Source organism: Ranitomeya variabilis, chromosome 4, assembly GCF_051348905.1.
Source record: "Ranitomeya variabilis isolate aRanVar5 chromosome 4, aRanVar5.hap1, whole genome shotgun sequence".
Classification (NCBI taxonomy): Eukaryota; Metazoa; Chordata; class Amphibia; order Anura; family Dendrobatidae; genus Ranitomeya; species Ranitomeya variabilis.
The window spans coordinates 745,455,451-745,473,086 of NC_135235.1; the positions used below are offsets into that span (position 1 = coordinate 745,455,451).

A 17,636-nucleotide genomic window follows, 5' to 3' on the forward strand; every position below is an offset into this window, starting at 1 on the left:
ACCCAACTTGGAATCTCCACATTTCAGAAAATTGTCATACATGCCCAAAGTGGCATCAATTTTCCCACAGTAGGAATAGTATAATTGTGCAGCATTTTTACAACTTCTGCTACTTGGTGGGCTATTCGTCTCCCTTGCTTTGGCAGCTGCTCAGCAGTATTATTTGCTATAGCCCCATTTGTGGAAAGGGGTGTACATAATAATAATAATAATAATTAATAAAAAAACAAAACCATAATCTTAAACAATAAAAGTCACTGACTGATACAGAAGGAGAGAGGACCTTGCCCATGAGGGATCACAGTCTAAAAATGGGTGAGTGAGGATACAATAGGTGAGAGATGGTTACTGCAGGTTGTATGCTTGTTGGAAGAGGTGGTTCTTCAGGTTGCTATATGAAAGTTTCTACAGTGGACAAGAGCAGGGTATTTTGGAGTAGAGAGATCCAGAGTAGGGGGATGCGCAGGAGAAGTCTTGTATGCGATTGTGGGAAAAGGAGGTAAGAGGAGAGTAGAAAAGGAGATCTTATGAGAATCGGAGGTTGCCTGCAGGTAAGTACTGAGAGATGAGGTCACAGATGTATGGAGGACACAGGTTTTGAATGGCTTTGTATGCCATGGTTAGGGTTTTGTACTGGAGTCTCTGGGTAATGGGGAGCCAGTGTAGGGATTGACAGAGGGGAGAGACTGGGGAATAGTGGGAGGGCAGGTGGATTAGTCAGGCAGCGGAGTTTAGAATGGATTGGAGGGGTACAAGACTGTTAGAAGGGAGGGCACAAAGCGGGATCCTGCAGTAGTCGAGAGATGTGGACAGCTACCCAGACCAAGTTTGAACAGTGGCAGTCTCCACACAAACTGGATGCAGGGAATGCGGTGTGTGATAACGGTGTGAACATGTTGCCTTCCTCACCTCGGGGTCAACCTTACATACATGCTTTGCATGGCTTATGTCCTCAACCTGGTTGTAGAGAAATATCTCTACCACTATCCGGCCTGTATACGCTCCAGAAAGCACGGTCGCTGTGTTGTCACTTCTGCCATTTGCACCCCGCAGGTCATCGACTTGCATCGCTACAGAGGTCTTTCGGCCTATCGGTTAACTGTTTTATATGCGATCTGCCGACACGGTGAAATTTCACTCTCCACATGTTGCAGCGACTTTGGCAGCAGCGACAAGCTCTGATGAAATATGTCCTTTTGCATAGCCTGGGCCAACTTAGTACAGATGTGGTGAAAATCACGCTTACGTAGTGAGCACAGATGAAGGACCTTTGTACCCTTCTGCACAGTTTTGAAATGGCTATCAAGATGGTTTTCGCTGACGATGCCATCATCAGCATCTCTATTCCAGTCATATGCATGCTGGAGCACACTTTGATTAGTGCGCAGGAGGTTGTGGTGGTCCCAAAGGAAGAGGAGGATGTGGAAGTGATATCAATGTCTCAAAGTTTCAGACTGTTGTCGCGCAAGCAAGTGCCATGAGAGGTTTTATTATTGGGGGGTTATGGTACCAGACAAACTGAAGGTGCAGGAGCCAAGGAACAAATGGAGGAGGAAAAGGTGATAGGCATGCAACAGTCAGGAGATGAAGAGAATAATGATCCCCTCTCTGTTGTCCGCTGTTGGCAGGAGAGGCTGTAAGAAGCAAGCTTGGGTTTTACCCTGCCACCAAGACACCATGGACTCGGACCTCATGGAAGCGCCCCACATATGAGCGCCTTCTTGCTGCACTATCTACAACATGATGTCCATATTTTTAGGATTAGAAATTGTGCAGGCTACTGGGTTGCCACTCTGTTAAAACCATGGTACAAGAGTATATTTTGCCTGATGCTTTCCCCCTGTAATGGGATGCGCATATGCTGCTGAAGTATCGAAACATGCTTGTACACAAAATTAAGAGTGGTTTTCCCTAAGGGTATGTTTCCACGGTAAGTAAACGCTGCTTGTTTGACGCTGCAGCGTCAAACAAGCAGCGTCCAGATGTTCCAGCATAGTGGAGGGGATTTTATGAAATCCTGTCTCCACTATGCGTGGTAACCCGCACGCGGCGGCCCTGCAACTCCGGACATGCTGCGCGTCTTTTCAGATCGCAGCATGTCCGTACACCTTGCGGGGACACAGTGTCCCCGCAAGGCATATCACAGGGCCCTATGGCGAGGGGTGCGATGATCCCGGATGTGTACTGTACACATCCGGCACCATCGCGTCCCATTAAGGGGGCGGGGCTTAGCGCCGAGCGGCTTCGCCGCTGCGGCGATACCGCCGCCCATCCGTAACGTGGAAACATACCCTAAGACAGCAGTCACGCAGAATTGGTGCATCAGTTATAAAGTTCCAACCCGGGGAACGTGCAAGAACATTAGCATCAGCTATGTAAGTGGCACAAGCAATTTCTTTGCATCATTTCACACATTTTTTTTAGATCAGCAAGTGCACCAGCAGAAGAGAGTGCAAGTCTCACACTTGAATGACTGGGGGAATCAGGGGGAATTTGGACGCTTGTGAATTTTGGTCTTCAAAAATGGCTGAGTGGCCGAACTTTCATCAAGATGAACAAGTCATGGATCTGCAATGACTTTTGTACCCCAATCGCAGAATAGGCGATAGTGTAGTTTTCAGTGGGCTGCGTTGATATTGCGTTATTGTAGTATGTAACACCTTTGTCGTGGATCCTGTGCCTGCTGTTGCTATTGTTGCTGATGTTGCTAACAATTTTTGGAAATGTGGAGATTCTTAAGTTGTCTTCATCTGGTGGCTTGCCTGTAGTGGATGGAGTGTCAGAGCCTCATTATACTATTTCTGCTCTGTGGAAATTAATGACACTTTAGTGGTGTCTGCCCCTAATTTTTTGAAATGTTTGGACTCTAAATTGGGTCTCCCACATGTTTGTTGCCTGAATTTGGCATGGCTCTCAGCACCAGGCTTACACTTGTCACTCATTCTGTTACTGATCAATGTTTAAACTAGAAATGCTGGTTCAAGCTGTGTTCCAGGCCCTGCCCCATGCCTCCATGCCTTGCAATTATCCGATTAGAACTCTGGGTGAGTTCGGGGGTTGGAGACTTTTGATGCGGGGGAAAAAACAGGGTAATTCTGGTGCCACCTCTGACCTCTGTTGTGTCATATTAAGGTAAAGGAGGAGAGGCCACTTGATGCAGCGCTTGCATCTACAGGAGCACATGCTCTTTCTGGCCCTCATCTACAAGGCATACTGCTGTTTGGCTGCAAAAGAAAGGGAGTTGAGTACCCTATCCAGTATCAAAAGTTCTCAGTTGTCTTTGGATAGGACGATGTTTGTTCAGTAGAGCTTTCAGCAACATTACCACCTACCCCACGTAAACCTCGAACACCAAGCCTGTTCCCCTTTCCACCACAACCTTACTTTTTCCCACTCATGTTGGCTGTACCCTTCCCCTTTTGTAAGTCGCCTGTCTCTAATTTAATAATCAGTATTTATTGGCTGATATAGAGTGGCTAGACCACAGAATTAGCACAAAAGATTAATATGTTGAAATGTGGACTTGTGCCTGCATCAGAGTATTACTGTTGGCCTAATGCATATTGATCTGTATGTATTGCAACAACTATTGTTTGTTTAATATGATGTGATTTTTATGTCTGCATGCATATTGTTCATCTGTTAACAAAGTTTAAAAAAAAAAAAAAAAGTCCTCATTTACAGACAGGATGCTCCTCCTCCTCCTCCTTCCCTGTGAGCACATTTTTTCTTTCTTGTGTGTGGAATTGAAACTGAAAGTAACAGCATATCTCTCTCTCAGAAACCAGATTGATCCTATTCTCATGTTGTATGCTGAATGTTCTTAATTCTTAATAAATGAACATTCTCTGTTGCTCGTTGTGGACATCACGCTGATTAACCCGCTGCTAACAATTACCCCAAATGATTTCGATTAGTAAATGTGACCACTGGAGTCCGGACTGCAACACTGTATCAGCCCAAATGATTTTGAGTAGGAAATGGGCTATGTGCACACGGTGCGGATCCGCAGTGGATTTTTCCGCTCAGAAATGCTGCAGATCCGCACTGTGATTTACAGTACAATGTAAATCAATGTGAACAAAAAAAATCTATGCAGATGGTGCGGAGAAATCCACGTGGATGCGCTGCGGATTTAAAAGAAGTGCATGTCACTTCTTTTGTGCGGATCTGCACCCTTCTATTATAGAAATCTGCAGTGGTAAAAACCGCAGAAAATCCGCACAAAATTCGCATCAAAAACGCACAAAATCTGCGGCAAATCTGCACCTGCAGTTTCTGCCAGGAGATGCGGATTTTGTGCAGAAAATTCTGCACCCCATTCCACAACATGTGCACATAGCCGTATGGACTACTGCATGCATTCCACTATTAGCACAAACTAGTTTGATGTTATAAAGTCGATTTCACACAGGGCAGGATTGTATCTAACTATATGACAAGTTAACTTGCAGAGTGGCCTCTCTGCGCTGTTACACTGAGAAAATAGCACCAGCAAAGCATATCTGCTTTTATTTTATATGGAGAGATACATGTGACCTCACCAGTGACAGGAGCCCTTATGTCATGACATTGTTGACGGTTTCTGTACCTTGATTGGTTGCCAGAATACACACCTTAAGTTCATTTAAAAAACACAGACCGCCGCTACTCTGACCTCTTCCCATGCATCACTCCTTTCCCTCATCAAACACAATCCCCCGCCCTACCCTACCCAAAATCCTAATGTTACTACTCAGCTGTCTGGTGACCCGTTACAAGGATCTCCTTCCCTATCCCTAACACTGGGGGGTGCCCTAGCTCGCCCTATTCCACGGGATACTTCTGAAGGTGAATATGCCGGGGCAGCCACCCTTGCCTTATCTCCTGAGTTAGCCCTCCGTCTGTTCTCTTCCTTCACCCAGGCGCTACTGTGCACCTCGGTACACCAACCCAACAAACAAGGCTACACAAACAAGGGTAAACTGAAAACTCCATGCATACAAATATTCACTCACATATAACAGAGGAATGCACCAGAGAGTTAAGGATGGGGAAAAAACTAAAGTAGAGAAGGGAATTACCACACTTAAAAAACACGCAACAGTCACAGATAACTCCTCCAAAACTCCTTCTCATGTGAACACCTCTCCTCCTAAGCCATGATACAAATGCTAGCTCTGACATGGGTTTGAATCAGGACCCAGATCATAAAGGGGATGGGAGTGGCTAACCGAGCACAGCTGAGAGCTCAGAGTTTCCAACATGGTCGATTAACCCCTGTTCTGCCAAAAGAAATAAACATCATTTAAAAGAAGTGCTTTTCAGCAATCAGATTCTGCAGTCTTTTGGCTACTCTCTGTTGCAGTAACCCCAGTGACACCTAATAAAAACATTATTGGAAACTCGATCATTTACCGAAATGTGTCTGAACTTTGCTCTGGAACACTAATCCGAATATGCCAGGTTCGTGCCGAGTTTGAAATTGGCGAATGTTTTCTGACAAGTACGCACATCTCTACTTCCCGTATCGTACACTACACATTGATGCCTCCCTGGACAATCCTTTTTTCTTTTTTTTTTTTTTTAATGGACTCGTAACAGAATGAGTCCTGTGACCTCAATATAGGCACCGTCTCTGGTCCTCAGAACAGATGAGGTCCTGAGATGCCATTTTTGGCATGTTATCTGCTGTTAATAGATTAATAGAAGTTGAAAAACTGTGAATAGTGAGTTGTTTTTCATTTTTGTGCATTGTTACAACTTTTGCACTTTTTCGGATTGGTTACAGGACGTGTCCACCTGAAGACGTTGTGTGCACATGTCTTTACACTATACCAGCATCACTGCTCGTGTATCTTGTTTTCCCATGGTTTTTTTGTATAATACTTCATCAGCTGATCTTCCTTCTATTTAGGATCCTGGCAGATACAATCGTTATAGTGATTATCTTCTAGAAAATGTACTTTAAACTTTAACGAATGGCTATGGACAAGATGGCGGAGAAGCTATTACACCTCACCCTAGAGATCCTCTTCCGGCTTACTGGAGAGGTGAGAGATTCTGATGACGTCACATTCCATAATTATTATCTATGGGAATAAGAGATGGACAGAACTGGAGAGGTGAGGACTCAGGAAATGTCTGTAGTGAGATTTATTAATATGTCTCTCCATAACCAGGATTACGCAGTAGTGAAGAAGACCTCTAGTGAGCGCTGTCAGGACCCTGTGTCTGAAGGATGGGAAAGACCCCTGAGCCCAATCACAGGGCCTCCACCTCACCCCCTGATATATGAGGACATCAATGACCAGAAGATCCTAGAACTCACCTACAAGATGGTTGAGCTGCTGACTGGAGAGGTGACACTGCTGGGACATTATACAGTAATGCTATGAAGGGATCTGGGGATGACGGTATCTTTGTATGTGCCAGGTTCCTATAAGGTGTCAGGATGTCGCCATCTATTTCTCCATGGAGGAGTGGGAGTATTTAGAAGGACACAAAGATGTGTATAAGGATGTTATGATGGAAGTTCCCCAGCCCCTCACATCACCAGGTAATAGACAGGACTAAATACACATGGCCTATAATTATGTGTATGTAAAGAATGATTTCAGTCCCTGTATGTGTTTCCTCCAGATTTATCCAGTAAGAGGACAACACCAGAGAGATATCCTCGTCCTCTTCTTCCACGGGACTGTAAACAAGAAGATCCCAATGTTCCTCAGGATCATCAGGTAGATGGAGAGAAGGTGTCATGAGATCTCCCCTATGATATGTAGACAGCTGTGAAGGTCTTGTGCTCAGTCTTGTTTTATCCCCCAGTATTATATGTTTTATACTTGTGTAATGAGAACGGTGGAGATGGCAGGATTAGAGCTGATCATAGATGTGACTTCTCCATCTGTCTGTGACTTTTACAATATTTGTTTCAGGGTGAAGATCTGACCCATATTAATACTACAGAGACAAATGTGAGGGGTGATGAGTTTTGTAAAAAGGAGATTCCTACATATCACTACCCAGGTGAGCAGTATCCACTAAATACTGATGTCACAGATTCTACTGTAATTATATGTCAAGTTTCTAGTGACTGTATCGGTCCTGGAAGGACAGTCAAGTGAGAAGCCAAACCGTTTTGAGGTCAACAAGAAATATGTAGGCAAATCGGGAAAGGATTTAGAAGTAGGGTCCGGTAATAATCTAGTCAAAACCAGGTAACCACTTAACTCTGGTAATAACAGATTAGCTAATTTGACTCTTTAGGTACCGTCACATTAAGCGACGCTGCAGCGATATAGACAACGATGCCGATCGCTGCAGCGTCGTTGTGTGGTCGCTGGAGAGCTGTCACACAGACGGCTCTCCAGCGACCAACGATGCCGAATTCCCCGGGTAACCAGGGTAAACATCGGGTTACTAAGCGCAGGGCCACGCTTAGTAACCCGATATTTACCCTGGTTACCATTGTAAAAAAAAAACAAACACTACATACTCACATTCCGGTGTCTGTCGCGTCTCCCGGCGTCCGCTTCCCTGCACTGTGTAAGCGCCGGCCCTAAAGCAGAGCGGTGACGTCACCGCTGTGCTCTGCTTTACGGCCGGCGCTGACACAGTGCAGGGAAGCGGACGCCGGGGGACGCGACAGACACCGGAATGTGAGTATGTAGTGTGTTTTTTTTTTTTTTTTTACAATGGTAACCAGGGTAAATATCGGGTTACTAAGCGTGGCCCTGCGCTTAGTAACCCGATGTTTACCCTGGTTACCAGTGAAGACCTCGCTGAATCCGCGTCACACACGCCGATTCAGCGATGTCAGCGGGTGATCCAGCGATGAAATAAGGTGCTGGCCTTCTAGCTCCGACCAATGATGTCACAGCAGGATCCTGATCGCTGCTGCGTGTCAAACACAACGATATCGCTATCCAGGACGCTGCAACGTCACGGATCGCTATCGTTATCGTTGTTAAGTTGTTCAGTGTGAAGGTACCTTTACACAATGAACTAAGTGACCCTGTGAATTTAGTGCAGCATCTCCACCAGCGCAACCATGGACTATGTTGTGAAGGCTGGTTAGAAAATGCAGGAGTATTCCAGAACAAGAACATTACGGAGTAGTCATGGTGAGACGTGACATGCCAGCATATGAAGTTCTTCTATGTACAAAGGTTTTTCTCTATACCTTCTGTACACAATTGATTATTGATACCCTGCTTTACGTGATGTGTTGTGTGAGCTCCTTTGGGAAGAAAAAGCCCGTATCTTGATGCAGAAATGAGCAAACATTTTTGAAATGACCATACTGCTAAGAATAAAGATCATTTTCACATGTAAAGCCCTGTGGAATAAATGGCGCTATAAAAATGTATAATAATAATTTTCTCCTCTTTGCATTCAGCTGTGTGTGGGTACCAAGCAGCATAACACTGTTTAACCTGCAGATTGACTGCATATCTGTAGGTTATCAATGTTATTTCTGGTGACAGGTTCCCTTTAACCCCTTTATGATTTCCGCCGTACTAGTACTGTGGAGGTCGCTTCCCTCCCTTTAATGTGGGCTCCGGCGGTGAGCCTACATCTTTTCTGGCACACGGCAGCTGTTTTGAACTCTGACAGTGATGTTTAACACATGCTTCAGGCCATCGGGCCAGAAATCCGCCCATCGGTGACCCCCCGTTATGTTATTGCAGGTCACCGGTGGGTTGGCATGACTACCAGACATCTCAGAGACCTCTATGGTTGTCAGTGCCGGCTTGCTATGAGGAAACGGGGCGTCGATGGGCGCTCAATTCCGCTAGCCGAAACCGCATGGACCAGGGATCGTCCCGCCTAATCCCGCTCTCCCGTTAAACGTGGGCGTGATGCTACTCAGACAACACAGGGTTAGGGTATAACAGTGTGGCAATACTTTATTGAACCACAACACACAATAGCAAACAGAACAGTCCCAGCAATTACCCCCAAGATGGTGCACATTACAGGGTCCCTCCCTTCCGCTGACTCGCCGGGATAATGGTAGATGTTATGTAAGAGCTCCCAGGGTCGTTATTCCACCTGTGATACACACATAGAGAAGAGGTAACGACAAGCATAGGGAGATGACCAAGAACAGTCCATAGAGTCAATACAATGTCCAAAGCCAGTTGACACGAGAGTCACCACCTGGCTTATCCGACCATCTTAATGGAACCAGGCGACCAGCGGGTCCCCAACCTGGCTTTCTCCAAACATATCCATGGTTCAGAGATGGTCACTGGATCAGATCTGTGTCCTTCCAACCGGAGCCGAAAACCCCTAGGTTGTTTCCTATAGAATCATAGATCCGTGTCCCTCGTGATGGTGCCATGATGAATTGGCTGCAGTCCTGTCTCTCATCCGTTGGGTGGTTTGCAGAATGTGCGGCTGGTAGCTCTGTTTTACTTCAGTTTAAGTGATGAGATCTGAGTTTTTTTATACCAGAGTCATGTAAGCTATTTTTAGAATTACCCTGTGTCCTTCAGTCCCCCTCACTTCCTTTCCCTATCTACCTTCGAAGTCAACAAACTGGTTATAGAATACAATACACAATTAGCATATCGGCACACAGTAAACAAATATAAACACTCGCCATGTACAAGTCACTATTACAGACTTAAGGCTGAGTCACACATAATGATATCGTTGCAACGTCACTCTTTTGGTGACGTAGCAATGATCCCGCTAACGATCTCGTTATGTGTGACAGTGACCAACGATCAGGCCCCTGCTGGGAGATCATTGGTCGTTGGGGAATCATCAGGACCATTTTTTGGTCGCTGATCACCCGCTGTCATCGCTGGATCGGCGTGTGTGACGCCGATCCAGCGATGTGTTCACTTGTAACCAGGGTAAATATCGTGTTACTAAGCGCAGGGCCGCACTTAGTAACCCGATATTTACCCTGGTTACCATTGTAAAAGTAAAAAAAAAAAACAGTACATACTCACTCACATTCTGATGTCTGTCACGTCCCCAGGGTTAAAACTGCTTTCGGCAGGAGCGCTGCTAATGCACGCGCTGCTGCCGAGAGCTTCCCTGCACAGACTGTGTCAGCGCCGGCCGTAAAGCAGAGCACAGCAGTGAAGTCACCGCTGTTACTGCCAGCGCTGACACATGCAGTGCAGGAAAGCTCTCGGCAGCAGCGCGTGCATTAGCAGCGCTCTTGCCGAAAGCAGTTTTAACCCTGTGGACGCCGGCGGGGACGTGACAGACATCAGAATGTGAGTATGTAGTGTTTGTGTTTTTTTTTTTTTTTTTTTTTACTTTTACAATGGTAACCAGGTTAAATATTGGGTTACTAAGCGAGGCCCTGCACTTAGTAACCCGATGTTTACCCTGGTTACCCGGGTGCTGCAGGGGGATTTCGGCATCGTTGAAGACAGTTTCAACGATGCCGAAGTCGTTCCCCTGATCGTTGGTCACTGGAGAGAGCTGTCTGTGTGACAGCTCCCCAGCGACCACACAACGACTTACCAACGATCACGGCCAGGTCGTATCGCTGGTCGTGATCGTTGGTAAGTCGTTTAGTGTGACGGTACCTTTACACAGCATGTTAAATAGTATATCAGTTTTCAAGTCTGTCATCCTGACCCACCAGATATAAGCACTTAAATCCACAAGCCAATATACAGATAAAAGTCAATTCTTATTGGTTTGCAAAAAAACATTGTTGTCTGGGTAAGGCTGCTTTCACACATCAGGTTTTGCAGTCAGGCTCAATCAGGCGATTTGTGAAAAAAAACGGATCCAGCGAAACCTGCCGCCGGTTCGTTTTTATTTTTCATAGACTTGTATTATCGCCGGATGGCCTCACGTTTCGTCCGTCTTTCGCCGGATTCGGCGAAAAGTATTTGTCCGGCATCTGGAAAAAAGTACAAAGTTACTTTTTTTGTCTGTGGTGAAAAAACGGACAGTGCCAGCTGTTTGCTAGAATGGAAGGCTATGGGAGCCGGAAGGCACCGGATCCGGCAAATGACGGATTCCGGTGCCGGATTCTGTTTTTTTTTTTTAACTGCGCATGCTCCGATACAATTTGCCAGCCCCCTATTAGGAAACAGATATAAAGCCTGCCAGGTAGTCCTTCACTCATCCATTTACCAGCCAGCAAGACACAGAGAATACCTGCCACCAGAGCCAGAGCTGAACCTGCCTCCAGAGCTGAACCTGCCTCCAGAGCTGAACCTGCCTCCAGAGCTGAACCTGCCTCCAGAGCTGAACCTGCCTCCAGAGCTGAACCTGCCTCCAGAGCTGAACCTGCCTCCAGAGCTGAACCTGCCTCCAGAGCTGAACCTGCCTCCAGAGCTGAACCTGCCTCCAGAGCTGAACCTGCCTCCAGAGCTGAACCTGCCTCCAGAGCTGAACCTGCCTCCAGATCTGAACCTGCCTCCAGATCTGAACCTGCCTCCAGATCTGAACCTGCCGCCAGAGCTGAACCTGCCCAAGCAGTCAGCAACAACCAGCAACAGCCTGCTAACAGCCAGCCACAGCCTGCCAGCAGCCAGCTATGTCTTCTTCTGGGAGCCCTCCCTCGCGTCGTCAGCGCTGTGAGGTAACTAAATGTGTTTTTTTTTTTGTTTTTTTTTTTCTTTCTTTTTGGTGATGTTCACAAAATATATATTTATTTATTATTATTATAATAATATCATTTTTGTATAACAGGAAGCTACATCATCAGAGGTGCTTCCAGAAAAAGATGGAAGGGGTGGAGAAATACCTGGAGCGGGCTCGCAATTGGTAAGGTTCTTGCATGCATCGCAGAACCACATCATCACAGACATTACAGTACACATAAGCCTATATATTTTTTTCCACTTTATGTTGTTGTTTTGAGTCTGTCTTTGTTTTCTTTATTTTGTTTTTTTTAACTTTTTTTTTAACTCGGATGGTTAGGAGGCCGGGTTAGACATCGACCTCCTCATCGATCTTATCCGAGAGCGGGAGCCACGGTGGAACATGGAGGACCGCCGCCACGCTGATCTTGGTGTTACCCGACGGCTCTGGGAAGAAGTATGCCAACAGCTTGGGGACAACTGAGAGGACCTCGATGTTCGGGCCCAGAATCAAGTGCGTATGTCTAACACTTTTTTGGGGGTTTCAGCTAGCGCCATGCAATATCAATATATTAATTGTCTTTTTTTTTTTTTTTTCAATTCCACAGCACCGTCTTTAGCACTCAGGAGCCTGCAGAGTTGAACCCTTCTGGGGTGATCCCTCAGGAGTCCGCCACCGCAGAACACTTCGACAGACCCGACCCCTCTGCACCTTCCAAGCCTTCCCTCGGTCCCATCCACCAGCGCTGAAGCATCGTGGCAGACTTCGTTACATGAAGCTGCTGGTGAAGATATATCTTTTCCTTTACCCCACCCCTCTGACACAGCTGCCACCTCGAGAACACCTGTAGGTTCTGGGCAGCAGCGCCAGAGGGGTCAGGAAAAGAGCTATACGCCCGAGTTCTCGCATCTGAATGCATCCTTCCAGAACTGTCTTAAACTGTTGTTTGAGCAAATGACTGCAGGATTTAATTTGCTCAACAACAGTATTCTTGAGTCGCACACACGTCAGGATAGGATGCATTCAGATCCCAGTAAATCACCAAATCACTCCTTTTTCCAGGCAGTACTACTCGAGCGCATAGACAAGCTATCTCCTGACCAGCGGATGCATGTAATGCAAGCCTGCCAGTTTGCCCTAGCACATGTTAGCTCCCAAGCCCCTCCACCCGCCCCGGTAGTTACTCCCGCACCTGCCCCCCCTCCAGCCACTGTCCCTCCTCTCCCTCCTATACAGTACCAGCATTCTGCCTTGTACCAGTTCCCAACCACATCATCTGTGCCTCCACTCCCTGCCCACTACCACCAGTCTCCTTCCACACCCATCATGCCCCAAACACAACCCTCTTCTCCACCCACCACCTCTTCCTCCCAATCCCTCCACTCCACACTTCAAACCTTCCAAATTCCCAACACTACTCCCGGTTTTATGTCCACACGTTCTCTTTCTTTCTCCACCCCTTCACCTTCTGTTTTTCCTCCTGATCCGTCACCACCACAATCCTTACTCCACACTCCCACTGTCGAAGTGTCCCAATCTGACAGCCCCTCCAGTATTATCTCCACTCCACACTTTTTTAAATTTATAAAAATTTAGTAAATCAAAAATTTTTTGGTTTAAGAATTTTGTTTCATTTATTACATTATAAGGTTAAATACTTTGGGTATAACAAGGTACAATACTTTGGGAAAAACCCAACCAGGTATGAAACTTTGGGTACAACAGGTACAATACATTCGGTAAAACCAAACCAGATACGATACTTTGGGTAAAACCCAACCAGGTCCAATACTTTAGGTAAAACCCAACCAGGTACGATAATTTGGGTAAATCCCAACCAGGTCCAATACTTTAAAAAATTTGTCTTGACCCTTGTTACCCAAACTCTCTCACCCTGTCAATGTACTCTTCCTTGAGGTGAAATAAAGTATTCAGCAAATTTGTCCCTCATTCTGGAAACTGACACAGAACTTCTATAAGTAATGTTCTGACAATCATGCAAGGTGATTTCTTCAAAGTGGTCATCAATGGAAATCTGTTCCTTGCATATAACAAAATTGTGCAGGACCACACAAGCTTTCACCAACTCCTCAACAGTATCAGTCTTCAGAATCCCAAAAGCGCGCTCCACCATTCTTCGTGCTCGTGTTAGGTGGTAATTAAAGACTCTCTTAGTTGACGTCAATCCACTACTTGAGTATGGCTTCAGCAGGTGTGCCAAGAGTTGGAACGCTTCATCTCCAACACATACAAAAGGCATTGGCGGCCCCGAAGTTTCAGGCAGCAGTCTTGGTGGTGGAAATTGGAAGCTGTTTCCATAGAGATGACGCCCCATTGCAGACACTTTAAAAACTTGGGAATCATTGGAGCGGCCATAGGCCCCAATATCGACAGCTATAAATTTGTATTCTGTGTCTGTGATGGCCAATGGAGAAATATTTTTTTTGTAGTTAAAATATTCAGATCCAGATGTAGCAGGTTTGACAATGCGGATATGTTTCCTATCCACTTCACCCAAGCAATTGGGAAACTGACAGATTTGTTGAAAGTTTTCTATTTCCAGCCAGCTCTCCGTTGTGTGATGTGGTATAAACTCGCCATGTAAAGAGTCACACAATTCACGGCAGGTGTGCTTCACAATTCCCGATATGGTAGCCCCAGTCTGAACTGGAAATGGAGTGATGAAAGGGATGCTCCAGTTGCAAGGAATCTGAGGAAAAAAAGCAAAGCAAAAATTCGTACAAAATACCAGCAACAACATTACAGTTATAAGTCAGCTTTAACAGCAGGAGAATAAAAATGGCTTACCGAAGAGTCCCCATCAGACGCTCTGCCAGTGAAACTGAGAAGCGGAAATATGTATCACTTCTTGCGATGAGGTGTCCAATCCGTTCCACCAACATGTCGAAGTTCTCCACTTTCATCTGCACGTAGCTGAAAAACTTCTCAGGGTTTCTTCTTAACTCCATGTATAATGTTGAATACACCCCACGCGTCATTCTCTGTGCATTGATTGGGTGGATCCACAAACGTCATTGGCGCAGACGAATGATGCGTTGTCTCTCTCTCTCCTTCTCCAGAACAATCACTTTCAATGATTCGCCTCAACAGTAAAATCCACATTAATCTTCAGAATGTTTGCCATCACGCCTTCCATCTTCGCCACTTGCTCCTCTACAACCTGTCAAAGATGGGCTGTAGGAACACTGTATATATAGGTTTTCAGTAACCAGTCACATTTGGGGGCCTCCCATGGGCGTTTTTAAAAACCGGATCTGTTGAAAAATGGATGAAAAACTGATGCGGTGGACCAGGTCTTTTGCCAGATCCGCTAGCCGGATCCGGTGGAAAACCGGATTCGTCGCATTAGTTTTTCACAATTTATGTTGCTCCACCGGATTTAGTCTGACGGCAAAAACCTGATGTGTGAAAGCAGCCTCATTAAGATATACTCTGGTTTCTTCACAGACGCCTGGTGGTAGGTGCTCATAGCAAGTGAGGTATACTGCTACATACAGGCGATCTGATCATCACCTGTATGTAGCAGATTATCGGGTTATGGCAGCTTCTAGTCTCCCATGAAGACTATTGAAGGATGCCAAACTAAAAACAAAACAAAAACAAAAAAATAATAAACAAAATATAAATCACCCCCATTTTGCCCCATTCAAAATAAAACAATACAAAAAATCAAACCTACACATATTTGGCTTTCAGAATCGCCCGATCTATCAATATAAAAAAGGATTAACCTGATCGCTAAACGGCGCAGTGTGGGGGAAAAAAAAGTCAAAATGCCATTAAAATGAAATAAAGGGTGATCAAAAGATCGTATCTGCACCAAAATGTTATCAATGAAAACGTCAGCTCGGCACACGAAAAATAAAACCACACCCAACCCGAAATCACGAAAAATGGAAAAGCTACGGGTCTTGGAAAATGGTGCATTTATTTATTTTTATACAAACTATAATTTATTTATTTTTTTCACTGCATAAATAAAAAAGACCCTAGACATGTTTGGTGTTTATGATCTCATAATGACCTGGAGAATCATAATGGCAGGTCAGTTTTAGCATTTGGTGAACATGGTAACAAAAACAAATCCAAAAAAAGTTGCGGAATTGCACTTTTTTTTGCAATTTCACCACACTTGGAATTTTTTTTCCCATTTTTGAGTACATGATATGGTAAAACCAATGGTGTCATTCATAAATAGAACTTGTCCTGCAAAAAAAAATCCCTAATATGGCCATATTGACGGAAAAATAAAAAAGTTATGGCTCTGGGATTAAGGGGAGCAAAAATCAGAAACAAGAAAAAGAGGAAGGTCTTGAAGGGGTAAACATAGCACAAAAATGTACCAATAAAAATGCTCGCAAGTCGGGTGTACTGTAGAACTGGTTCAATAGCTAGTCCTGGTATATGCTCCCCCCAATCTGGTATATGCTCCCCCATCCTGGTATTTGTTCCCCTAGCCAGGCATATGCTCCCCTAGCATGATATATGCTCCCCCAGCCTGGTATTTGTCCCACACCCTGTTATATACTCCCCCATCCTGCATGTCTGCTGTCGTTCTATACATACAAACAGACAAGAAAAACAATAGACCTTTCCCCCGCTCACCTGCTATGCGCTGTCTGAATTAAATATTTAAGTAAAATTTTGTTTAAGACACTGTGTGAATTTGTCTTCAATAAAATAACGCCGGAGATCGCACCATATGCAGGCGCTGACTCTGGCCCAACACTCCTCTTTCAGCTTCGCTGGAACTCACGGTAAGTCCTTACATTCGTTCAGCGCCTGCGCATACTGCAATTTCCAGCGCCACACTCCTCCATCCTCGTCACTCCTCCATTCTCACTGTCACCTCTATTAACGCTGGACACGTCCTTCTAACTCTGGCCACACTGTGCAGGTTCACTCTATACCAGTTTTGGACAGAAGGACGCAGGCAACTCTACATTGTAGATAAAGTCATGGCAACAATTTTGTCTAACCTGGAGATATCTTTGTCTGTGTTTCATACGTGTGGCAACCATGTACCGCAACAGTATCACCCTTACAGGCGCCTGGGAATCAGCGGTACTGTTTGCGCTGATTCCCGGTGCCAGGTATTGAACACAGCTCACTTCATTGTCCTCTGCTCTGCTTGCGATCAGCAGGAGCAGGGGACAATGTTGAGCGTTGTATTCAGAGCCCACTGTCTACATAGAGTAAAATTAAAAATAAAATAAAAATCACATTAAGGGCTCATACTCATCTGCGAGAAAAATGGACAGGTGCAATCCGATAAAAAAATCAGACCGCACTCATATCAGGGTTATTCTATGAGCATGCTTCAACTGTACTTGTATCTGGGAAGAGACTCGCCAATGCAAGTCAATGGGTGCGAGAAAAAAATCGTACTGTACTCGGACCATGCGAGTGTTGTCATATTTTTTTGTTTTACACATCCATGTCCTCTGAAAAGCCGGCAATTAATCTGCTGTGTACAGTAAAATCGCAACGTGACCTATCAGAATAGAATAGATAGATTTAACTATGTCAGTCACATACAGAATTAGTACTGTGTGCAGCTTACCCTACATGTATTTTATTAGTTACCAAATTATTTTCTGAAAAAACTGGCATTTTCACCGACCATTTATTAACCAGCAGAGGGAAAGCGGACAGCTGGGGGCAGATATTTATAGCCTGGGAATGAGGTAATAAACATGGCGCTTCCCAGGATATTCATATCAGTTTACAGCTGTATGCTTAGCCTTTCCCGGTTATTAAAATGGGGGCTCCCTCAAAAAAATGACTGAAAGTAACACTATAATTAATAACCAGCAAAGGCTTGGCAGACAGCTGCAGGCTGATATTAACAGTTTACAAAGGGACCATGGACATTGGGTTCCATTCCAGACTAAAAACATCAGCTCTCAGCCTCCCCAGAAATGGCGCATATATAAGATGCATCAATTCTGGCACTTAGCCTCGCTCTTCCCACTTGCCCTGGTGCAGTGGCAAGTGTGGTGATGGGGGATTGATGTTACCTTTGTATTGTCAGGTGACATCAAGCCCAGAGATTAGTAATGGAG

At 45.2% G+C, this 17,636-nt stretch overlaps 2 protein-coding genes across 4 annotated transcripts in view; both read left to right on the forward strand.

The window, feature by feature from the left end:
- The window catches only part of LOC143768074 (uncharacterized), an 804,664-nt gene that overhangs the window by 124,135 nt on the left and 662,893 nt on the right, over positions 1-17,636 (forward strand). The window lies entirely within an intron of this gene.
- LOC143768082 (uncharacterized) overlaps positions 1-17,636 on the forward strand; it is a 29,080-nt gene that overhangs the window by 4,416 nt on the left and 7,028 nt on the right. For all 3 annotated transcript variants that reach the window (XM_077256772.1, XM_077256771.1, XM_077256770.1), the window contains exons 2-6: positions 5,897-6,032; positions 6,162-6,341; positions 6,415-6,538; positions 6,622-6,719; positions 6,918-7,008. In XM_077256772.1, the coding sequence (XP_077112887.1) occupies positions 5,961-6,032; positions 6,162-6,341; positions 6,415-6,538; positions 6,622-6,719; positions 6,918-7,008 (565 nt within the window). In that variant the 5' untranslated portion in view covers positions 5,897-5,960. The remainder of the gene's footprint in view (positions 1-5,896; positions 6,033-6,161; positions 6,342-6,414; positions 6,539-6,621; positions 6,720-6,917; positions 7,009-17,636) is intronic.